This window comes from Rhinoderma darwinii, chromosome 1 (genome assembly GCF_050947455.1).
Source record: "Rhinoderma darwinii isolate aRhiDar2 chromosome 1, aRhiDar2.hap1, whole genome shotgun sequence".
In the NCBI taxonomy this organism is placed as follows: Eukaryota; Metazoa; Chordata; class Amphibia; order Anura; family Rhinodermatidae; genus Rhinoderma; species Rhinoderma darwinii.
The window spans coordinates 149,494,290-149,520,471 of NC_134687.1; the positions used below are offsets into that span (position 1 = coordinate 149,494,290).

The 26,182-nt window shown below is 42.3% G+C and overlaps 2 protein-coding genes across 9 annotated transcripts in view; one reads left to right on the plus strand and one right to left on the minus strand.

The window, feature by feature from the left end:
• The window catches only part of C1H4orf33 (chromosome 1 C4orf33 homolog), a 149,597-nt gene extending 124,742 nt beyond the window's left edge, over positions 1-24,855 (minus strand). For 2 of the 7 annotated variants that reach the window (XR_012883021.1, XM_075860447.1), the window contains exon 1: positions 24,638-24,855. Coding sequence is in view for 4 of the 7 variants with exons in the window: in XM_075860447.1 (XP_075716562.1) it covers positions 24,638-24,724 (87 nt within the window). In the remaining 3 variants the exon portion in view is untranslated. The other 5 variants (XM_075860450.1, XM_075860448.1, XM_075860452.1 and 2 more) reach the window with 4 other exon arrangements.
• SCLT1 (sodium channel and clathrin linker 1) overlaps positions 23,925-26,182 on the plus strand; it is a 188,538-nt gene continuing 186,280 nt past the window's right edge. Inside the window, exon 1 of one of the 2 annotated variants that reach the window (XM_075860446.1) lies at positions 23,925-23,987. The gene's annotated coding sequence lies outside the window, so the exon portion shown is untranslated. Of the gene's footprint in view, positions 24,295-26,182 lie in introns of both variants that reach the window. The other variant, XM_075860445.1, reaches the window with a different exon arrangement.

Sequence of the window (26,182 nt, forward strand, 5' to 3'; positions counted from 1 at the left end):
CACAGGATAGGGGATACATGTGTGATCGCTGGCAGCGATAGGGAGAACGGGAGACCGAAAGTCCCCCGAAGTTCTCTGTGACTAACCTCTGACTTCCGGAGTCTGCGCAGCTCAATAAAAATGAAAGGAGCGCTGGTCACACATGCGCGACCGGCGCTCCATTCATTTCTACGGAGCTGCCGGCACAGACCCCGGAAGTCCGAGGTTTGTGATGGAGAACTTCAGGGGACTTTCGGTCCCCCGTTCTCCCCATCAATGCCAGCGATCACACATGTATCCCCTGGATAGGGGATACATGTCTTTTGTTTAATGGCAGAGCGGGGATATACTCTGCCGGAGTGTTCAGCGGCGTCGCGCTGTAGCAGCGATAGCGGCTGCTAGCGGAGCCTCCGGCAATGGTGGGGGCCCATGCCGGCGGGCGACACGGGCCCCCTCATGCCGCGGGCCCCGTAGCAGCCACTACACATGGGAAATGTTAACTAGTAACTATTTTGTGTGGTATTATTATCGGTTTCACAAGCAGATACATTTCAATTTAGAAAAATGCTAATTTTTGAACATTTCCTTTAAATTTTGGTGTTTTTTTCCACAAATAAGTACTGAATTTATCGACCAAATTTTTCCAGTAACATAAAGTACAATATGTCATGAGAAAACGATCAGAAATCGCTTGGATAGGTAAAAGCATTCCCAAGTTACTACCACATAAAGTGACACGTCAGATTTGAAAAAAAATATATAAAATCGGCGGCGTCCACAGGGCCAAAACAGGCTCAGTCCTGAAGGGGTTAAATTTGTATGGCCATTTATATATGGGATGTTTCAATGTATGTTAAATGTAAACAACTCTGCAGGGACATCTCTACATTGCAGGCCAATGTGGGCTTAGCCACAAGTTTTACATGGCATTTCTACTAGGTTGGACATTTGGAACCACCTACTTTGGTGGTTCCAAAATTGCTTTTGTGATCATGAAAATGGCGACATTGTTCCAAATTTGAGCACAAACAAAAGTGCATCAAAGGCTATAATGAAATATTTAGAAGCTATAAACAATCTGATCACATTCTGCAGACTTGTTGCAGAAATTTCTGTGACTGAAACTCCTTTCCATACATTTGAGTGAAGTTGTTTCTGCAGCAGGTGCTTGGATCTTTACAGACTCATTGACGGAGCCTCCTTGAAAAAGTCTGAAAAAGTGAAAATCCTGCCCGGCTACATTGTATGCATGAGACAAAGCTCATTGTGATGCCAGGGCCGTGCTGCCACTAGAGCTAGTTTGATTCTACAAAGTAGTCTCTGGCTGAGCAGAATTTATAACTATGGATTTAAGCAAGTACTGTAGTTCATGAATGATGGATAGAAAAATATTAGCAGAAAGTGATATAGCAAAGAGAGAAGTGGAGAATTCCTTTGTTTAATTTCATGCTGAGATGTGCTTATGCGAACAATAAAATCTCTGTATTACGATGGGAAAGGTCAGTGGGAAATGTCACAGTTAATTTACATGAGCTTACTTTAGCTAAATAGTAGAAGGTAGGGGCATCACTGTTCTTGGGATCTGCCAACTTTTCGTGATTTTCACAGCTTAACTGTGAGCGGCTTCAAGGTGAATTGCCAAACTATTGAGTAGTGTGTCCCATGTGGGGCAAATAAAAAAAGTAGTGGTTAGGAAATTTGCAATGATTTTCTATAGATAAATTGTTTTGATTTTACCAAAAGAGCCTTACATGGTTTAATCAATATTTCATATTCAAGTCATCTTAGAGCCTATTCAGACGAGGGATGTTCATATCCAGGTTCAGTTGAGTGTATAACTGACAGCACACAGACTAAACAATGACCCATAAGTCAATGAACTCGATTTTCTGAACTGACCAATGACCATGCAGAGAAAATCACGGCATGCACTAATTTAATCCGCTTCTTGCGTTAGACTCGCCTATTTAAGTTAATGGGTCGGTGAAAAAAAATCAGACAGTGCACGGTCCATTTTTCACTGAATAGTTACTAGGAGAGGTTGGAGAAAAAAAGAAAAGCTTTTTTTTTTTTTTAAGTATGTGTAAAACCGATGATCACAGATGGCACATGGAAGTGAAGAACTGACAAACTGAACGCACTTTGACCCAATACTGATTGAACTCTGATGTAAAATAGTCAGTTTTTCCCTGATGAAATACTGACGATTTTTACAATGCTTGTCTGAATACAGCCTTAACATCTGCTTTGTGAATTCCGTTTTTCGGCACCATCATACGAGCAGAAAAGTATAATCCAAGCTGTGACGGATTGATTTGTAGTGTAGTCCATCGGGTCCCGTCATAGTTGTTTTCATCAAATGTGACGGAATCTACGCCGGAGGCTCCAAACGGATTTCTACCGCATATGTAAACAGAGCCCTAAAAATGTTCCTCCAATACTGGCACTGCTGGACCTGTATAATAAAGGTGGGTCACACCAAGTCCTCCAGAGTGAGAGATACTTTGCAGGGGCTCTCTGATTTGGCGGATAAGGGATGGGGTGTCTGATGGAGGAATTCCTCTTCTATCACACCCATATGCCCTGTGTAATGTCTGTGGCTGCGGGCTGTCAGCTCCAATCCCCTCTTGAGAGCTGCAGCCATGTGTCGGCAAGCGCTGGCCCCAGCCTCCTCCTCAGGAGACGCCAGCGCTCGCTTCCACTCACCTCAGCCGGATCCCATAGGGTGCCCGCGCACGATCATGCCCGCTTTTAAAGGGGCAGCACGTGTACCGGACTTCTTGATGAACCTTGACCCGTGAGTACCCTGGACTATAAGAGGGGTCCAGCCCCCTGCTTCTATGCCTGAGCGTTGTTGATGTTTCCTAGTTTGTCTATGTGATGGCCTCCTAGTGTGTTTCCGGTTTCTGTTCCAGTTTCCTGTTCCTTGCATTCCATACCATCCTGGTCGAGCACTGTGCTGTGCCGAAGTCGTGTCGTGCTGTATTCCACATCAGACCTGCTTCACCTCGCCTGACGTCTACCTGCTGCCTAGTCCTAGCTGAGCCTGCCCTGCTGCTGTCTGAGCTGCCACAGGTACCTATACGAACCATAGACTTTCACCTGCACCCTGTTGGCCAGCTGCCTTACCGCCAAGGCGGTACGGCTCAGTGGGTCCACAGACCCTTCGTGACACCCTGATATAACAAACCCATTAATGAGTTGGCAGACTTCTTCAAGCTGACAGAAAGCTGCAAGTAACTCGGATAAGAAACTCAGGACACTGAAGGGGTTGATTTGAAACAACTCCAACATTATACTTGCATTGCTTACAGTAGCTGGTACTCTGTACTGCACATCAGAACCCATTTGAATACTTCGTTAACAGAATAAAGGCTACAGTAAACCCTGCAAAGTTGGGCTTTCTGAAGTTTAGTTCGATGTATAAATCTGTATTCACTCGAAAACAATGGCACTGGGTCTATAAAAAAGATAAAGTAAATCAAAGCCCCTTCATACGCTTGTGTGGCCAGAATCCTATAAGTTCAATACTTACTCATCATACATTGGTGGCATTTCCTATGGATATGCCATCAATGTTCAGGGTCATAAACCCTGTAAATTCTCTCTAGTAAAGCTAAACTACTGGGTGCAATTGGATCTAAACTACTCCAAGTTGGGCTGAGCGATTAATCAAATTCATTTGATTAATTCGCCCTCAAGGCCTCTGACGATTATGTTTTTTAACAGAATCGTTAAATCTATTTTTTCAGTGGCGCCGTGCTGCAGGAGGAAGCTCCGCCCGGCCGCCTCGTCACTGCCTGATCTGCCGCGTCTGACAAGCTGCGCTCCGTTCTGTCCTGCTTCCCTACGGAACCGTTGTTCTGTAGTGAACAAAATGATACAGTATGGAACAGCAGTTCCGTGGGGAAGCAGACTCCTAGTGTATATATAGCCACACCGCCCTGTAGATACTACCCCTCCTTGTAGATAGCACCCCCCTTGCAAATTGCGCCACCACACCCCCTTGCAGATCGCAGCACCCCCTCTTGTAGATCGCAGCACCCCCCTTCTCGTAGATCGCGCCACTGTAGCTCCCACTAGGAGTTGTGTCCCTGGTCAAAGTGTCGGCAACCTCTGGCCGGGGATTCAGCCCCTAGTGGCAGCTACAGTGGCCGCCATCTACAAGAAGGATAGGGTGGGGTGCTGCGATCTACATGTGGGGGTGCGATGGGGTGGGGTGCTGCGATCTACAAGGGGGGTGGGGGTGCGATCTACAAGTGGTGCTGCGATCTACAAGGGGGGGGGGGTGGTGCTGATATCTACAAGGAGGGGGGTGTCACTATATAGGGGCCATGTGGCACTATAAGGGGCACAATCTACAGGGACATTGTGGCACTATCTACATGGGCACTGTGGTGTTTTCAGGGGATTGGGACAAAAAAAAAACCTGACAAAAGAAATCTATTTGGAGACGCTGACGCAAAATGGACATGAAAAACTGACAATTGATCAGTTTTTAATGGCCATTTTTTTTCACTGTCATGTGACTGACACCTAAATGACTGATGCCAGGAGTCCCGTTCGCATGTATCGTGTTTGGGCCAGGAAATCCGGCTGACACATGGACCAATCACGGTAGTGTGAATCGGGTCTTAATGTCATTTATTGAAAACACCATCGTGGGGCCGGTACTGCACAATGTCCTGCTGACTTCAGACACTATAATGTAATCTCGCCACAGAGTGTCCGCTCTGCGCGATCTGCCTGGCCCTGCTGCAATTTACACTGCTCTCGCTTACAATGAGGTGGTGACGGGCAGAGAGGGATGTTCGTGCATGCAGTGCATAATGGATATAGATTCTGTCAACCTGTTCCCTGCCGGGGAACACAGAAGTTATAATCAATTAGATAGAAAATGTTTCCATTAGTATTTTCGATGAAGTATTTGCAGAAGTTAAAAGTTGTGAAGTTACGTACAATTATTATAGCAATACATGTCAAAAAGTTATTTATAGAAAGAAAATAATGTATTAAATGATCTCTTGGTATTTTTGCAGTTTATTTAACAGTAATAAGAAAAATCGAGATTCAAATCGAAAATCGCCCATAGGGATTAAAAAAACAACAAAAAACTAGATTTTATTTTTTGGCAAAATCGCCCAGCCCTAACTCCAAGGTCCTGAAACAAAACAGTTGTACTTGCATAAAGTCTGACAAGCTACATAAACATTTAGAACGGAAACTAGTCTTCATATTAATTTGGATGTACAACGCTAAACAGTCCTCCACGTATCGGTGAATTAGCAGCAATGAGGCATCCCAAGGAAGGAGCTTATACAGGCTCCATACTTTATACTCCTTGACAACCATGTCAGTAATAATTAGATTTAAAAAAAATAACATCCTCAGGGCTGATTTAGACGAGCGTGTAATACGTCCGTGCAACGCTCGTGATTTTCACGCGCCTCGCACGGACCTATGTTAGTCTATGGGGCCGTGCAGACTGTCCGTGAGTTTCACGCAGCGTGTGTCCGCTGCATAAGACTCACGACATGTCCTATATTTGTGCGTTGTTCGCGCATCACACACCCATTGAAGTAAATGGGTGAGTGAAAATCACGCGCACCACACGGAAGCACTTGTGTGACGTGCGTGATTCGCGCAACAGCAGTAACAAGTATGAATGAAAACAGAAAAGCACCACGTGTTTTTCTGTTTACAAACATACAGAGTGTCATAATGATGGCGGCTGCGCGAAAATCACACAAATTCACGTCCCCAAATAAATAACACCAGCAGCATACCTTATTTCCTTCCTGACCCCGATTCCAGAGCACTTGTTTTTCCTGTTCCTCCAGTAGGATCCCCGTTATTTTTGGCACCCAGTATGTTAATTGATGAATACATTGAAAACTGGGCAGTCTCCACAGTCAAGTGTCAAAGGGTCATGAACCTGAGCCCCTCTGTCACTGTCCAATCATTGAGGATTGCAGGTTTCAGATGACTCTTTTTCAGTTTATTTGGGAGGGGCATGAAACACTATGGCCTATATTTATAAGGGCTTGTTCACACGTAATGGAATTGCTGCATATTTTCCGTCCGGAGTTGCCTATTTTTTGTACTACAGCATGTCAATTCCTGCTGCAGAAAGTAGACTGAATTGAAGCGCAAAATCTGCACCGTTTTCTGCAGTAAAAAACGCAGGAAATTATGCATTTTTTCCGCAGTGGAAAGTCTGCTAGTTATAACGGAAATGCTGCAGAAATTTTCTGCAGCAATTTCGTTACGTGTAGACACGTATTCCGTTTACGCCTAATTTTGGCAGAAATTGCACAGGTTAAAAAAAAAAAAAAAAAAAAAAAAAAAAAAAAAAAAAAATCGCATCTATTAAATTGTGACAAATTTGTGGTCTCGCTATAAAAAACAAAACAAAACAACAAGTAGGAAATGTGGGCGTAGTCATGCTGTAAATGTACTAATAAACTCATTTATCAAAGGCTAAGGTTACATACTCAGTACGGTTAAAAATCTTTATATGTCCATCAATTTACACCAAGGGATGGGTGAAAGGGAAGGGATGGGAGAAAGTATGGAACTTTGTTTTACCCCTATTGATCCAGGGGAAGCTTAACCCGTTCCCGACATTTGTCTTAAGTATAAGTCATGGAAAACTAGGGCTTCCTGCAATTTGTCGTGTACTTGCGACAAATGGATGCCACGGACGTTACAGCTGACACCCTGCTTTAATGGTGGGTACCGAAGTTAGCTCCGATACCCGCCATTAACCCCTCAAATGCAGCGGTCAAGAGCGACCACTGCATTTAAGGAATTGTAGCCAATCAGCCCCCCCGCGACATGATGGCTGCAACGGCAACCAAAGACCTAACACGGGCCTCCCAATCTGCCGAGTATCGAAGCCCCCTAGTCCCTCTCGGAGGTGGGGCCTAAAAGGCTTCCGTTGTCAGAAGCTGAGCCGCGTCATCAGCGGCAGGTGTCAGCTGTATGAGATAGCTCCGATCTCCGCCATTAACCCCTTACAAGCAGCCATCAAAAGCGATTCCTTCATCTAAGTGGTTTGTAGCCAATCGGCACCCCGCAACACGATCATGGGGGTGCCGATGGCTGCTATGGCAACAGGAGACCTAACAATGGCCTCCTCCTCTGCAAATTAAGAAAGCAGATTAGGCCCTGCCCGGAGGCTTGCTGTCAGTGAATAACTGACAGTTCAAATGCATTGAACTACATAGGTAGTGCAATGTATTAGAACAGCAATCAGACAGTTGGACCTTCAAGTTCCCTAGTGGGACTAAAAAAGTGGAAAAAAATAGTGTCAAAAAAGTAAAAATAAAAGTTGTAAAAAATACAATAAAAAACAAAACACTTGTAAACAATAAACGTTTCAAGTAATAAAATAAAACAAACAAAATCACCCTTTATTATTGAAAAACCCCAAAACATACACAATTGGTAATATGGTAAAACATACATAATTGGTAACAGCCTGAACTATAAAAATTATGTTATTTATCGCGTAGTGAACGCCATAAAAAAAACGAAACCTAAGAAAAGAATTCCAGAGTTGCTGGTTTTTGGTCACCTTGTCTTCCAAAAATTGGAATAAAAAGTGGTCAAAAAGTCGCATGTATCCAACAAATGGTACCAATAAAAACTATAGCTCGTCTCGCAAAAAACAAGCACTCGGACAGCTCCATCTACAAAAAAATAAAAAAGTTATGGTTGTCACAACTTTGCGACAGAAAAAAAGACATTGTTTTTACAAAAGTAATTTTATTGTGCAAAAAGTTGTAAAACATAAAAAAGCGCTATAAATTAGATATCGCCGGAATCGTACTGACCCGCAGAATAAAGTTAACATGTGATTTATAACGCATGGTGAATGCTGTATAAAAAACTCAAAACTAAAAAACGATGCCATAATTGCGGTTTTTTGGTCACCTTGCCTCCCAAAAAAATAGGATATAAATAGGATATAAAGTGATCAAGAAGTCGCACGTTCCCCAAAATTGTACCAACAAAAACTACAGCTCGTCCTGAAAAAAAAAACTGCCCCTTGTGGACCAAAAGGGGTATAAGGACCATTTATCAGTGCGATACCGGCCTGTGCAGAAAGGATTGATTCAAAGTGTACCACACATGGATTATTTTATTGCTTTTTTTACCCCATTATTATATTACCTGATTATTCCACAGGCTATTCCAGAGATTCACAGTTCTTATGGTAAAGAAGGCATGTCGTCTCTTTTGAGGGGGTTTTACATGGAACAGGTTTTCACTATACATCTATTCATATATTTATAGAAGTTAATTGTCTCCCCCCTTACTCATCTCTTTTCAAGGCTAAATAGGTTTAATTATTTTAATCTTTCCTCATAACTTAGATTCTCCATGCCCCTTATTACCTTCGTTGCTCTTCTTTGTATTTTTTCTAATTACTGGGCATACTTTCTATGAACTGAAGCCCAGAAATAAACTGCATATTCTAAATGAGGCCTCACTAATGATTGCAGTGTGGTAATATTATATCCCTTGTCCATAACTCTTAATACACAACAATATCTTGCTGGCCTTAGAGACAGCTGATTGACATTGCATGCTGTTATTTAGTTTATGATCTACAAGTTCACCTAGATCCTTCTCAACAAGTGACTCTCCCAGTGTAGCTGCCTCCAGGACAGGGGTCTCAAAACACACGGACCACATGCGGCCCTGGAGGCTGTCATCTGCAGCCCGCGGGACACAGAGCCGTTAGTATAGGCTCTGCTCCGGGACTCTGTGGTATCCCTAGACATCGCTGTCCATATATGGACAGTGATGTCTGCGGCTTACCCAGAGCCGCAACTCTGGGTAAAGCGCTAGTATAGGTTCTGATCCGAGACTCTGGGGAAGCCTCTGACATCGCTGTCCATATATGGACAGTGATGTCTGGGGCTTCCCCAGAGCCAGAGTTCTAGAGCAGAGCGCTAGTATAGACTCTGCCCCGGGACTCTGTGGAAACCCCTGACATTACTGTCCATATACAGTGGAGGAAATAAGTATTTGATCCCTTGCTGATTTTGTAAGTTTGCCCACTGTCAAAGACATGAACAGTCTAGAATTTTTAGGCTAGGTTAATTTTACCAGTGAGAGATAGATTATATAAAAAAAAAATAAAAAAAATCACAGTCAAAATTATATATATTTATTTGCATTGTGCACAGAGAAATAAGTATTTTATCCCCTACCAACCATTAAGAGTTCAGCCTCCACCAGACCAGTTACACGCTCCAAATCAACTTGGTGCCTGCATGGTGGGGGGAGAAACAGAATGTGGGGAGAGAACTAGACAAAAAGATAAGGAGATCCTTTCGTTACAAAACATCAGTGTAAATAAAAAGGCCCAATTAATGTCAAATCACATTTCTGATAATAAAAGTGAAAAACTGACAGGCAAATTAAAGTGTATGTTCACAAATGCCAGAAGTCTAGCAAGCAAAATGGGGGAGCTGGAGGCCTTGATACTGGAAGAAAATATAGATATAGTTGGTGTTGCTGAAACATGGCTGGACTCTTCACATGACTGGGCTGTAAATCTACAGGGTTTTACACTTTTTCGGAAAGACAGGACAAATAGGAAAGGTGGTGGTGTATGTCTGTATGTGAGAAGCGATATGAACGCGAGTGTGAAAGAGACAATAGTGGGTGAAGATTGTGAGGAGGTTGAAACCTTGTGGGTGGAACTAGAAAGGGAGGTAAACACTGAAAAAATTACTTTTGGTGTAATCTATAGACCCCCCAATATAACTGAGGAGATGGAAGTTCAGCTATATAAACAGATGGAGCGGGCTGCACAGGCTGGTACTGTAGTGATAATGGGAGATTTTAATTTCCGGGATATTAATTGGTGTCATGGTTCGGCTTCAAGTGCAAAAGGGGAGACATTTCCTCAACCTGTTGCAGGAAAATTTTATGGGCCAGTTTGTGGAAGACCCGACTAGAGGTGAAGCTCTGTTGGATCTGGTCATTTCTAATAATGCAGATCTTGTTGGGAATGTCAATGTTCGTGAAAACCTCGGTAACAGTGATCATAATATAGTTATATTTTACCTATACTGTAAAAAACAAACGCAGGCTGGGAGGGCAAAAACATTTAATTTTAAGAAAGCCAATTTCCCCAGGATGAGGGCTGCAATTCAGGATATGGACTGGGAAGAACTAATGTCAAATAATGGTACAAATGATAAATGGGAGATTTTCAAATCTACTTTGAGTTATTATAGTGCAAAATTTATTCCTATAGGTAACAAGTATAAACGACTAAAATTAAACCCCACATGGCTTACACCTTCTGTGAAAGGGGCAATACACGACAAAAAAAGGGCATTTAAAAAATACAAATCTGAGGGTACATCTGCAGCCTTTGTAAAATATAAAGATCTTAATAAAATCTGTAAAAAGGTAATAAAATTAGCAAAAATACAAAATGAAAGGCAGGTGGCCAAGGATAGTAAAACAAATCCCAAAAAATTCTTCAAGTATATAAATGCTAAAAAGCCAAGGTCTGAACATGTAGGACCCCTAGATAATGGTAATGGGGAGTTGATCACAGGGGATCAAGAGAAGGCAGAGTTACTAAATGAGTTCTTCAGCTCTGTATATACAACAGAAGAAAGAGCGGCTGATGTAGCCGCTGCCAGTGCTGTTAATATATCAGTTGATATACTGAATTGGATGAATGTAGATCTGGTCCAAGCTAAATTAAATAAAATAAATGTGCACAAGGCCCCGGGACCAGATGGGTTACACCCTAGAGTTCTTAAAGAGCTTAGATCAGTTATTTCTGTCCCCCTTTTCATAATATTCAGAGAATCTCTCATGACTGGTATAGTGCCAAGGGACTGGCGCAGCGCAAATGTGGTGCCTATTTTCAAAAAGGGCTCTAGGTCTTCCCCGGGTAATTATAGACCAGTAAGCTTAACATCCATCGTGGGGAAAATGTTTGAGGGGCTATTGAGGGACTATATACAGGATTATGTGACAATAAATAGCATTATAAGTGACAGCCAGCACGGTTTTACTAAGGACAGAAGTTGTCAAACTAACCTGATCTGTTTTTATGAAGAGGTGAGCAGAAGTCTAGACAGAGGGGCCGCTGTGGATTTAGTGTTTTTGGACTTTGCAAAGGCATTTCACACTGTCCCCCATAGATGCTTAATGGGTAAATTAAGGACTATAGGTTTAGAAAATATAGTTTGTAATTGGATTGAGAATTGGCTCAAGGACCGTATCCAGAGAGTTGTGGTCAATGATTCCTACTCTGAATGGTCCCCGGTAATAAGTGGTGTACCCCAGGGTTCAGTGCTGGGACCACTATTATTCAACTTATTTATTAATGATATAGAAGATGGGATTAATAGCACTATTTCTATTTTTGCAGATGACACCAAGCTATGTAATATAGTTCAGTCTATGGAAGATGTTCATGAATTGCAGGCAGATTTAAACAAACTTAGGGTATATTCACACGCACTAATTACGGACGTAATTCGGGCGTTTTTGCCCCGAATTACGTCCGAAAATAGCGCCTCAATAGCGCTGACAAACATCTGCCCATTGAAAGCAATGGGCAGACGTTTGTCTGTTCACACGAGGCGTAATATACGCGCCGCTGTCAAATGACGGCGCGTAAATAGACGCCCGCGCCAAAGAAGTGACCTGTCACTTCTTTGGCCGTAACTGGAGCCGTTATTCATTGACTCCAATGAATAGCAGCGCCAATTACGTCCGTAATTGACGCGGCGTTCAAGCGCCTGCACATGCCGTTACGGCTGAAATTACGGGGATGTTTTCAGGCTGAAACATCCCCGTAATTTCAGCCGTAACGGACGCCCTCGTGTGAACATACCCTAAGTGTTTGGGCGTCCACTTGGCAGATGAAGTTTAATGTAGATAAATGTAAAGTTATGCATTTAGGTACCAACAACCTGCATGCATCATACGTCCTAGGGGGAGCTACACTGGCGGATTCACTTGTCGAGAAGGATCTGGGTTTACTTGTAAATCATAAACTCAATAACAGCATGCAGTGTCAATCAGCTGCTTCAAAGGCCAGCAGGATATTGTCGTGTATTAAAAGAGGCATGGACTCACGGGACAGGGATGTAATATTACCACTTTACAAAGCATTAGTGAGGCCTCATCTAGAATATGCAGTTCAGTTCTGGGCTACAGTTCATAGAAAGGATGCCCTTTTGGAAAAAAATACAAAGAAGAGCAACGAAGCTAATTAGGGGCATGGAGAATTTAAGTTATGAGGAAAGATTGAAAGAATTAAACCTATTTAGCCTTGAAAAAAGACGACTAAGGGGGGACATGATTAACTTATATAAATATATTAATGGCACATACAAAAAATATGGTGAAATCCTGTTCCATGTAAAACCCCCTCAAAAAACAAGGGGGCACTCCCTCCGTCTGGAGAAAAAAGGGTTCAACCTGCAGAGGCGACAAGCCTTCTTTACTGTGAGAACTGTGAATCTATGGAATAGTCACCGCAGGAGCTGGTCACAGCAGGGACAGTAGATGGCTTTAAAAAAGGGTTAGATAATTTCCTAGAACTAAAAAATATTAGCTCCTATGTGTAGAAATGTTTCCCTTCCCTTTTCCCGTCCCTTGGTTGAACTTGATGGACATGTGTCTTTTTTCAGCCATACTAACTATGTAACTATGTAACTAAAGACAGCTGTCTTAAATGGTCACCTGTATAAAAGACTCCTGTCCACAGACTCAATAAATCAGTCTGACTCTAACCTCTACAACATGGGCAAGACCAAAGAGCTTTCTAAGGATGTCAGGGACAAGATCATAGACCTGCACAAGGCTGGAATGGGCTACAAAACCATAAGTAAGACGCCGGGTGAGAAGGAGACAACTGTTGGTGCAATAGTAAGAAAATGGAAGACATACAAAATGACTGTCAATCGACATCGATCTGGGGCTCCATGCAAAATCTCACCTCGTGGGGTATCCTTGATCCTGAGGAAGGTGAGAGCTCAGCCGAAAACTACACGGGGGGAACTTGTTAATGATCTCAAGGCAGCTGGGAGCACAGTCACCAAGAAAACCATTGGTAACACGTTACGCCGTAATGGATTAAAATCCTGCAGTGCCCGCAAGGTCCCCCTGCTCAAGAAGGCACATGTACAGGCCCGTCTGAAGTTTGCAAATGAACATCTGGATAATTCTGAGAGATTGGGAGAAGGTGCTGTGGTCAGATGAGACTAAAATTTAGCTCTTTGGCATTAACTCAACTCCCCGTGTTTGGAGGAAGAGAAATGCTGCCTATGACCCAAAGAACACCGTCCCCACTGTCAAGCATGGAGGTGGAAACATTATGTTTTGGGGGTGTTTCTCTGCTAAGGGCACAGGACTACTTCACCGCATCAATGGGAGAATGGATGGAGCCATGTACCGTCAAATCCTGAGTAACAACCTCCTTCTCTCCACCAGGACATTAAAAATGGCTCGTGGCTGGGTCTTCCAGCACGACAATGACCCAAGGCAACAAAGGAGTGGCTCAAAAAGAAGCACATTAAGGTCATGGAGTGGCCTAGCCAGTCTCCAGACCTTAATCCCATCAAAAACTTATGGAGGGAGCTGAAGATCCGAGTTGCCAAGCGACAGCCTTGAAATCTTAATGATTTACAGATGATCTGCAAAGAGGAGTGTGCCAAAATTCCATCTAACATGTGTGCAAACCTCATCATCAACTACAAAAAATGTCTGACTGCTGTGCTTGCCAACAAGGGGTTTGCCACCAAGTATTAAGTCTTGTTTGCCAAAGGGATCAAATACTTATTTCTCTGTGCACAATGCAAATAAATATATATAATTTTGACAATGTGATTGTCTGTTTTTTTTTAAATATAATCTATCTCTCACTGGTAAAATTAACCTAGCCTAAAAATTCTAGACTGTTCATGTCTTTGACAGTGGGCAAACTTACAAAATCAGCAAGGGATCAAATACTTATTTCCTTCACTGTATGCCATATATTCCCCAGAGCCGGAATCTTCTGACATCATCTACAGAGGGCACTGCGACAGTATCTACAAAGGGCACTGCGACAGCATCTACAGAGGGCACTGCGACAGCATCTACAGAGGGCACTGCGACAGCATCTACAGAGGGCACTGCGACAGCATCTACAGAGGGCACTGCGACAGCATCTACAGAGGGCACTGCGACAGCATCTACAGAGGGCACTGCGACAGCATCTGCATTTAGCGACACTTAAACTGGAAAACTGAACTGTTAAAATAAGAACATGGAGAAAACTCACAAATTTCCGTCAAGTTTAAACCTAGCAATATTATTATAGTAATGTAGTATTATAGTAAATGTAGTATTCTTATAGTAATGTAGTATTATTTTAGTGATGTAGTATTGTTATAGTAATGTAGTATTGTTATAGTAGTGTAATATTGTTATAGTAATGTAGTACTGTTATAGTAATATAGTACTGTTATAATAATGTCGTATTGTTATAGTAGTGTAGTATTATAGTAATGTAGGATTATTATAGTAATATAGGATTATTATAGTAATATAGTATTGTAATGGTAATGCAGTATTATTATAGTAATGTAGTATTGTTATAGTAGTGTAGTATTGTTATAGTAATATAGTAATGTAGTATTATAGTAATGTAGTACTATTATAGTAATTTAGTACTATTATAGTAGTGTAGCATTATTATAGTAATGTAATATGGTTATAGTAATGCCGTATTATTATGGTAATGTAGCATTATTATTATAGTAATGTAGTATTATTATAGTAGTGTAGTATTGTTATAGTAGTGTAGTATTATAGTAATGTAGTACTGTTCTAGTAATGCAGTATTGTTATAGTAATGTAGTATTATTATAGTAGTGTAGTATTATAGTAATGTAGTACTGTTCTAGTAATGCAGTATTGTTATAGTAATGTAGTATTATTATAGTAGTGTAGTATTATAGTAATGTAGTATTGTTATAGTAATGTAGTACTGTTCTAGTAATGCAGTAGTTATAGTAATGTAGTATTATTATAGTAGTGTAGTATTATAGTAATGTAGTATTATTATAGTAATGTAGTATTGTTATAGTAATGTAGTATTATTATAGTAGTGTAGTATTATAGTAATGTAGTACTGTTCTAGTAATGCAGTATTGTTATAGTAATGTAGTATTATAGTAATGTAGTATTGTTATAGTAATGTAGTATTATAGTAATGTAGTATTATAGTAATGTAGTATTGTTATAGTAGTGTAGTATTATTATAGTAATGTAGTATTGTTATAGTAGTGTAGTATTGTTATTAGGGATGTCACGATACCAGAATTTGGACTTCGAAACCGATACTTCGTTTAGTATTGCGATTTCAATACTTTGCCAACAGTAATTAAAAAAAAAAGAAGTTCTTCAGTTTTCTGATGTGAGGCACGAGGTGTGATGAATTTTGAATGTGCCTCATGGAGGTTAAATTCATCGCACCTCGTGCCCCACAATAAGTGAAAGAAAGCAGTTTTTTTATTTTATTTTTTTGCAGCGTACACATCATAAATGATGCAAAAACATTGTTGTGCAGGATATTCTGGCCGCGCCAATACCGAATATGTATATTGTATGTATTGAGACTTATTTTAATGTTTATTGTAAAAAAGGTGTATGTGTATTTTTTTTTAATTTAACATTATGTTTTTACTTTATTTTTAAACTTTAATGTACTGGCATATATCTATATGCCAGTACATTAGCCTGTGTACTGATAGTACATAGGCAGTTGTTAGGACATACCTAAGTATGCCCTAACAACAGGAAATATGGTAGGACAGCCCTGGGGTCCTTCAATGGGCTGTCTGCCCATATATGATATGTCCCTCAATCGAGTCACAGGGATTCCTGTGATGCGATCCAAGGGGCATCCCCCCTTCTCACTTCCTCTTGAATGCTGCAGTCCACTGTGATCGCAGCATTCAGGAGAATAACAGCAGAGATGAGAGGTTTCTCTGATCTCCGCCGTTATAGCGCGGGGCTGCGGCTGTGTAATACAGTCATTGCCCTGCTCCTGACAGTAAGTGCGTGCGCGGTCAGCATGAGGAGATGCGGCCGGCCCCGCACTAATGAGCGGCGGTTCAGGCACTGAAAGATAGAACATGCGGGTGTTTTGTAGAGCGTCCGCCATGTTCTGTCTTCAGTGCCGCCGCTCATTAGTGCATCGCTGGCCGCATTACATCATGCTGACGGCATGCACATGTCAGGACTCGAGAGCGGGGAAATGGCTCATACATTCATGTGTTACTATACTGAGCTATGCGGCCGCACAGCTCAGTATTGGAATACATGAAATAACGGTATCGAATTGTTTGGGGATGCAGAGTATCGAAATAGGATCGAAGTTTCGATGCATCGTGCATCCCTAATTGTTCTAGTAATGTAGCATTATTATAGTAATGTAGTATTATTATAGTAATGTAGTATTGTTATAGTAATGTAGTATTATTATAGTAATGTAGTATTGTTATATTAATGTAGTATTATAGTAATGTAGTATTGTTATAGTAATGTAGTATTATTATAGTAATGTAGTATTGTTATATTAATGTAGTATTATAGTAATGTAGTATTGTTATAGTAGTGTAGCATTATTATAGTAATGTAATATTGTTATAGTAATGTAGTATTATTATAGTAATGTAGTATTATTATAGTAGTGTAGCATTATTATAGTAATGTAATATTGTAATAGTAATGTAGTAGTATTATAGTAGTGTAGTATTGTTATAGTAATGTAGTATTGTTATAGTAATGTAGTATTGTGACAGTAATGTAGTATTATTATAGTAATGTAGTATTGCTCTAGTAATGTAGTATTATTATAGTAATGCAGTATTGTTATAGTAATGTAGCATTATTATAGTAATGTAATATTGTTATAGTAATGTAGTATTATTATAGTAGTGTAGCATTATTATAGTAATGTAGTATTGTGACAGTAGTGTAGTATTATAATAATAATGTAGGATTGTTATAGTAACACAGTATTGTTATAGTAATGTAGTATTGTTATAGTAATGTAGTATTATTATAGTAACGCAGTATTATTATAGTAACGCAGTATTGTTATAGTAATGTAGTATTATAGTAACGCAGTATGGTTATAGTAACGCAGTATGGTTATAGTAACGCAGTATTGTTATAGTAATGTAGTATTGTTATAGTAATGTAGTATTATAGTAATGCAGTATGGTTATAGTAACGCAGTAGGATTATAGCAACACAGTATTGTTATAGTAATGTAGTATTATAGTAATGTAGTATTATTATAGTAACGCAGTATGGTTATAGTAACGCAGTATGGTTATAGTAACGCAGTATGGTTATAGTAATGTAGTATTATAGTAATGCAGTATGGTTATAGTAACGCAGTATGGTTATAGTAACGCAGTATGGTTATAGTAACGCAGTATGGTTATAGTAATGTAGTATGATTATAGCAACACAGTATTGTTATAGTAATGTAGTATTATAGTAATGCAGTATGGTTATAGTAACGCAGTATGGTTATAGTAACGCAGTATGGTTATAGCAACACAGTATGGTTATAGTAATGTAGTATTGTTATAGTAATGTAGTATTATTATAGTAACGCAGTATGGTTATAGTAACGCAGTATGGTTATAGCAACGCAGTATGGTTATAGTAATGTAGTATTGTTATAGTAACGCAGTATGGTTATAGTAACGCAGTATGGTTATAGTAACGCAGTATGGTTATAGTAACACAGTATTGTTATAGTAATGTAGTATTATAGTAATGCAGTATGGTTATAGTAACGCAGTATGGTTATAGTAACGCAGTATGGTTATAGTAACGCAGTATGGTTATAGTAACGCAGTATGGTTATAGTAACGCAGTATGGTTATAGTAATGTAGTATGATTATAGCAACACAGTATTGTTATAGTAATGTAGTATTATAGTAATGCAGTATGGTTATAGTAACGCAGTATGGTTATAGTAACGCAGTATGGTTATAGCAACACAGTATTGTTATAGTAATGTAGTATTGTTATAGTAATGTAGTATTATTATAGTAACGCAGTATGGTTATAGCAACGCAGTATTGTTATAGTAATGTAGTATTGTTATAGTAATGTAGTATTATTATAGTAACGCAGTATGGTTATAGCAACGCAGTATTGTTATAGTAATGTAGTATTGTTATAGTAACGCAGTATGGTTATAGTAACGCAGTATGGTTATAGTAACGCAGTATGGTTATAGTAACACAGTATTGTTATAGTAATGTAGTATTATAGTAATGCAGTATGGTTATAGTAACGCAGTATGGTTATAGTAACGCAGTATGGTTATAGTAACGCAGTATGGTTATAGTAACGCAGTATGGTTATAGTAACGCAGTATGGTTATAGTAATGTAGTATTATAGTAATGCAGTATGGTTATAGTAATGCAGTATGGTTATAGTAACGCAGTATGGTTATAGTAACGCAGTATGGTTATAGTAACGCAGTATGGTTATAGTAACGCAGTATGATTATAGCAACACAGTATTGTTATAGTAATGTAGTATTATTATAGTAACGCAGTATGATTATAGTAACGCAGTATGGTTATAGTAATGTAGTATTATTATAGTAATGTAGTATTATTATAGTAATGCAGTATGGTTATAGTAATGTAGTATTATTATAGTAACGCAGTATGATTATAGTAACGCAGTATGGTTATAGTAATGTAGTATTATTATAGTAATGTAGTATTATTATAGTAATGTAGTATTGTTATAGTAGTTCAAACAAGTAATGGATTTACTTCAATGTGTCAACTTCACATTTTTTTGTGGCCCATTTACCCGGCCAAGTTTGACACCCCTGCTCTAGGACATATGATACATATAGATTGTTGGTACCCAGATGCATAACTTTACATTTATCTACATTAAATCTCATGTGCCAAGTGGATGCCCAAACACTCAGGGTATGTTCACACGCTTAACCAAAAATGTCTGAATATACAGGAGCTGTTTTCAAGGGAAAACAGCTCCTGATTTTCAGGCGTTTTTGAAGCTGAAAATGCCGCTTCTTTTAATTTGGAGCTTCTTTTGAGGCGTTTTTCATAATGTTCAATGGAAAATCAGCTCCAAAAAAACGCCTCAAGAAGTGACATGCTACTTCTTTTTACGGGGCGTCTTTTTACACTCCGTTTATTTTTAAAACCGAGGCGTAAAAAGCCGCCCTATATGAACTAAATGTTGTTTTTCCAATTGATTTCAATGGGCAGATGTTTGTAGGTGTTCAGCTTCCGTTTTTTTCAGCCATTTTTCGAGGCGTAAATGCCCCGAAATACGCCTGAAAACACTGCGTGTGAACATACCCTTAGTGTGTCCAAATCGGCTTGTAATTTACACTACTAAAAACTACAAGGTTAAAAAAAAGGAAAACCAGTCAGACAAGTCCAAACACAAGGTTAGGCCTCATGCACATGAACGTATTTTTGTCCTCCCGTAAATACTGGCGTAAATACGGGTCTTTGGTCATACGTATTCGACCCGTATTGCACCAGTATTTACGGACCCGTGCCCGTAAATACGGGTCCGGTGTCACCCGTATTCCACCCGTATTTACGGGCACGTTTTCGCTGCAAAATTGCGCTGCAGTAATCGGCAGCCCCTTCTCTCTATCAGTGCTGGATAAAGAGAAGGGACAGCCCTTTCCGCAGTAAAATAAATTCATACTTACCCGGCCGTTGTCTTGGTGACGCGTCCCTCTTTCAACATCCAGCCCGACCTCCCTGGATGACGCGGCAGTCCATGTGACCGCTGCAGCCTGTGATTGGCTGCAGCGATCACATGGGCTGAAATATCATCCCCGGAGGAAGAAGCAGGGAGTTCTGGGTAAGTATGAACGTCTTTTTTTTTTACAGGTTGATGTATATTGTGATCGGTAGTCACTGTCCCTGGTGCTGAAAGAGTAACTGCCGATCGTTTAACTCTTTCAACACCCTGGACAGTGACTATCCCCTGACGTCGCCTAGCAACGCTCCCGTAATTACGGGTGCACACACACGTGGTCACCCGTAATTACGGGAGCCCCATAGACTTCTATGGGCCTGCCTGTGCCGTAATTACGACCTGAAATAGGACATGTTTTATATTTTTCAATGGCCTGGGCACCTTCCCGTAAGCATACGGGGAGGTACCCGTGGCCAATAGAAGTCCATGGGCCCGTAATTACGTGCATTTTTACGTTCGTGTGCATGGAGCCTTAAAGGAGGATTTCCATCTCGGACATTTATGGCATAGCCACAGTATATGCCATAAATTTCCTATGGTGGGATCCACACTTATCTCTAGAACTGGGCTCTGGAGCAGAGTTTTCCGGAAACAGTTAAGCGTATTTGGCTGTGCGGTTTCTTGAACTCCCATAAACGTGAATGGGAGCTTCAGAAACAGCGTAGAACAGTGACCTACTTTTGTTTCCCTAGCTCCTGACTTCCAGAAACAGCAGCTTGCTGTACTGCAGGATTTCCATAAATCCCATTTACTACGGGAGTTCCGTAAACAGTGTAAGAAAATGTGCTCATGTGTTTCCAGAAAAATACAGCCACTTCATCAGTCAGTGGCCAGAGCCCAGCGACACAACGTAGGACGGAGGGCAGGAGGCCCCGTTCTAGAGAGACGTGAATGACGCAGAGGTGGGACTAACATTTTTGGCATATGTGGAAATACAGTTTCTCTATTAGGGTATATTTACTGGAGTTTTTTTTGGTCACAGTTTTTGCCAAGATTTTTGTAATCACAGAAAAAAACAAAAAAACATCTTTCGATTCTGTTCACACTGGCGTCATGGTGAACAGAGCGTTTTAATAAAGTCCATTTATTTCATAACACTAAACACAAAAGATAGTGGGAGGAATTGATCAATCTTTCTACTCCTAGCTTACAAAAAGGGGACAGGCCACCTCGAACCTGCCACTTTATTACAATTTATGCCAGAAAACTGGCGCAAACTATAGTGGAAATCTATGCCATCTCTTATATGGCGTAGAGCTCACTCTGTGGGGCCTTGCCAGGCCATGTACCTTGCCCCGCCCTATCAGACAATAGAAAAATAGATGTATACATCAACTTGGCACTCCTCCCCTACGCAGGCTCTCACAGAAGACCGAAAGTCATACAACATACTGACACCATGAAGTGGCCGTCAGGACCTTGCATGTGAAGCGGAAGTCAGGACGATGCATGTGAAGCAGCAGTCAGGACGTTGCCTGTGGAGCGGCGGCAGTCAGGACGTTGCCTGTGGAGCGGCGGCAGTCAGGACGTTGAATGTGAAGCGGCGGCAGTCAGGACGTTGAATGTGAAGCGGCGGCAGTCAGGACGTTGAATGTGAAGCGGCGGCAGTCAGGACGTTGAATGTGAAGCAGCGGCAGTCAGGACGTTGCATGTGAAGCGGCGGCAGTCAGGACGTTGCATGTGAAGCGGCAGTCAGGACGTTGCATGTGAAGCGGCGGCAGTCAGGACGATGCATGTGAAGCGGCGGCAGTCAGGACGATGCATGTGAAGCGGCGGCAGTCAGGACGATGCATGTGAAGCGGCGGCAGTCAGGACGATGCATGTGAAGCGGTAGTCAGGACCTTGCATGTGGAGCGGCAGTCAGGACGATGTATGTGAAGCGGCAGTCAGGGCCTTGCATGTGGAGCGGCAGTCAGGACCTTGCATGTGGAGCGGCAGTCAGGACCTTGCATGTGGAGCGGCAGTCAGGACCTTGCATGTGGAGCGGCAGTCAGGACCTTGCATGTGGAGCGGCAGTCAGGACCTTGCATGTGGAGCGGCAGTCAGGACCTTGCATGTGGAGCGGCAGTCAGGACCTTGCATGTGGAGCGGCAGTCAGGACCTTGCATGTGGAGCGGCAGTCAGGACCTTGCATGTGGAGCGGCAGTCAGGACCTTGCATGTGGAGCGGCAGTCAGGACCTTGCACGTGGAGCGGCAGTCAGGACCTTGCACGTGGAGCGGCAGTCAGGACCTTGCACGTGGAGCGACAGTCAGGACCTTGCACGTGGAGCGGCAGTCAGGACCTTGCACGTGGAGCGGCAGTCAGGACCTTGCATGTGGAGCGGCAGTCAGGACCTTGCATGTGGAGCGGCAGTCAGGACCTTGCATGTGGAGCGGCAGTCAGGACGTTGCATGTGGAGCGGCAGTCAGGACGATGCATGTGGAGCGGCAGTCAGGACGATGCATGTGAAGCGGCAGTCAGGACGATGCATGTGAAGCGGCAGTCAGGACGATGCATGTGAAGCGGCAGTCAGGACGATGCATGTGAAGCGGCAGTCAGGACGATGCATGTGAAGCGGCAGTCAGGACGATGCATGTGAAGCGGCAGTCAGGACGATGCATGTGGAGCGGCAGTCAGGACGATGCATGTGGAGCGGCAGTCAAGACGATGCATGTGGAGCGGCAGTCAGGACCTTGCATGTGGAGCGTCAGTAAGGACCTTGCATGTGAAGCCGCAGTCAGGACGTTGCATGTGGAGCCGCAGTCAGGACGTTGCATGTGGAGCCGCAGTCAGGACCTTGCATGTGGAGCGGCAGTCAGGACGTTGCATGTGGAGCGGCAGTCAGGACGATGCATGTGAAGCGGCAGTCAGGACGATGCATGTGAAGCGGCAGTCAGGACGATGCATGTGAAGCGGCAGTCAGGACGATGCATGTGAAGCGGCAGTCAGGACGATGCATGTGAAGCGGCAGTCAGGACGATGCATGTGAAGCGGCAGTCAGGACGATGCATGTGGAGCGGCAGTCAGGACGATGCATGTGGAGCGGCAGTCAGGACGATGCATGTGGAGCGGCAGTCAAGACGATGCATGTGGAGCGGCAGTCAGGACCTTGCATGTGGAGTGTCAGTAAGGACCTTGCATGTGAAGCCGCAGTCAGGACGTTGCATGTGGAGCCGCAGTCAGGACGTTGCATGTGGAGCCGCAGTCAGGACGTTGCATGTGGAGCCGCAGTCAGGACGTTGAGTGCTGCATCACATATAAGACCCTGACGCTGCTTGGCCTCAGGACCCTGTATAACTCGCAGCCGGAGGCTACATCAGAATGCTATGAGTCAATTGGTTCTGTCGGGCACCATTGGTTTACGTCACGCAACTGATCCACAGCTTCTGGTATTCTCGTTACTCCGGATCCCATGACGGAGCAGAACAACGGAACCCGGAACGCATGCTGTGCCATTTTTGTCCGGTAATGACCGATTCACCTGCGTCAGTGTTTTCGTTGTTCTGCTGTCAGATGAGCAAAACGAACACACCAGAAGCGCCAATTCCGTTGCATGCGAACACCATCAACACACGACGGAAGCCTTTGACTTTAATGGCTTCCGTCGGGTTTCCATCATGGTGTCTGTGATTTTACTGAAAACAATAACGCATCATGCTGCGCTATTGTTTCCGGTATCTAACAAAGCCTCCAATGCACATGTGAACATGCCCTAAACCAGGACCAAACCCAGACGGAACCCATTCAATTCAAAGGGTTCCGTCAGGCGCCATTGGTGCCCATCATGGGACGGATCCGGCACTTCTGATTTTTTTCGGTGTCCTGCTCCTTCGAGATAGCAGAACAATGTAAAACTAAACACAGATGTGAATCCAGCCTTTCACAACTATGTCGGAGCCTCCATTCATATTTCGTTGTGGTGTCCATTTAGATACAGAAGCTGAAGCACCGGACAGTACCCATTATAAGTCAATGTGCTTCTTGGCATTAGAGTTGCCATAGAGTAACACAGAAAACTCCCATCATCGTGTCATCTGTTCTTCTGGACCATACCTTATTAAAGTTGGAGCAGTTCCTGTCATGAGTTGCGGAGGCAGTGACCCGCCCACTTCCTAGTTCTCCAGGACAGGGACACATGCGGGACCGCTACCAGTCGCACAGAGCTTGCAGTACTGAACAGTAGCTCGAGGTACCGCAGATTATTATCACATGACACACGTCGAACGTCACCTCACTTCTCTCCTAATAGCGCTTCATCTATGTGTTCTGTCAGCGCCGCTACTAGCAGCAAATCACCACGCTTCTCTCATGTACGACAACAGAGGTTCCACAGAGGAAACGCGCAGTTATTGGTTGTTTCAAAGTGGTCGTTTTGATTGGATGTTGACAGTAGAGAAGCGTTCAGTTTCCAAGTTGCCGAGTTCTTCCGGTCTCCAGTGCTTTTCAGTTGTACGGTTACTTGGTGCAGCCGGCTGTTGTCACGGTGTAAGCACAAGGTATGTTCACAGGTCAGACGTGTACGTGGCTTCTATCTACACAAGTGGTCTGCTCCTAATGAAGGCAGCCTGTATTCTGAGAGCTGTTGAGGTCGGTCTGAGGACCAGTGTTCCAGTTCGGTGTATGGGGGCCCTCTGTGGATGGCACTACTACCAGTCACTCTAATTGGGAATATGTATGGCAGGCACTGCATATGGGGGCACTCTGGCTTAAAGGGGTTTTCCAATACTTTTTTTTATTTTTTAAATCAATGCAATGTTCCTCTATTAAGATATTAGTGCACTCTGTCTAGCTTTTTCTTGATAATAAATGGTTTTAGTAACATTACTCCCTATTGTTTACCTGGAGAGGTTTGTTTTGCTCAGTAAGTTCATTCATCTTCTCTTCCTGTGTTTCTCCTCCCTGCATGCACTGCTCTAGTCCCAGCATGCAATGTGCATGCAGCAGTGCACTTGCTCCGCCTACTACACCCAGCTCTACTAACTTCTGCAATCTCAGTCTTCATTTTGGTGCTCTCATTCTATTACTGCTAGCACAAGCTGAAATCACTGGATATCTGCGTTTTTAAACAACACTGACCCTATATGATGATACGTAAAGTTTGGTCTTTATAATTATAAGTTTTCTAAATGTATATTAACTGTTTATACAGTCTTAGTTTTAAATACTGTATTTTATATATATATATATATATATATAAAATAAAAAAAATTGAATTCTAACATGTGAATTGGGATAAAAGGAGCAATACCTGTGGATCGCCGCTGCATCCTGTGTCGGAGATTCACAGTGAGCAAGAAAAAACTAAAGGGAAGCAGCGCTCCTAACTAGCCATCGATGAAAAATAATTCCCCTTCATGTAACTCTGCTACCTGTCAACTGAAAAGTCATCCACCACAGGGAAAAATGTTAGTCCATCATGTCTGATTCCCAGGTGTTTCTTTGCGGTACTCCTCTGTGTGGAAACATTTTTCACTCTGGCAGCTGATTTTTCCATTGACAGGTAGCAGAGTTACACAACAGGAAAACAAATTCCCCATCATGTAACTCTGCTACCTGTGAACTGAAAAGTCATCGGCTGTTTGAAGGGGGTGCACCGCTCGTATAAGCGCTGCTTCCCCTTACTTCATCACACTGTGAATCGCTAACTAGTTCGTATAGAAGCGAAGTATTGCCTAATTATTTTTTTTGGGCTTCCAGTTCAGTTCTGAAGTGGCTTTGAGGGGCCTATATATTAGACACCCCTATGAAACACGACATTTTAGAAACTAGACCCCTCAAAGTATTCACAACAGCATTTAGAAAGTTTATGCACAAAATGTTTTACCAGAGAAACGCAACTCAATACTTATTGTCCAGATTCTGCAGTAGAAATATCCCACATGTGGCCCTCGGGCGGTAATGGACTGAAGCACCGGCCTCAGAAGCAAAGGAGCACCTAGTGGATTTTGAGGCCGCCTTTTTATTAGGCACCATGTCCGGTTTGAAGAGGTCTTGTGGTACCAAAATAGTGGAAACCCCCAAAAGGTGATCCCATTTTGGAAACTAGACCACTTGAGGAATACATTGTAGTTTTCTTGGGGTGCATGCAGCTTTTTGATCAGTTTTTATTCTATTTTTAGGTGGCGTGGTGACTAAAAAACAGCAATTATACTATTGTTTTTTTATTCTATTTTTGTTACAGCGTTCACCGTGCGCTATAAATGACATATTCACTTTATTCTGTGGGGCGATACGATTAGGGCTCATTTACACGAGCGTATTATACGTTTTTGCAACGCGCGTCGCAGGGACCTATGTTACTCTATGGGGCCGTGCAGACAGGTACGTGATTTTCACGCAGCGTATGTCCGCTGCGTGAAACGCACGACGTCCTATATTTGTGCG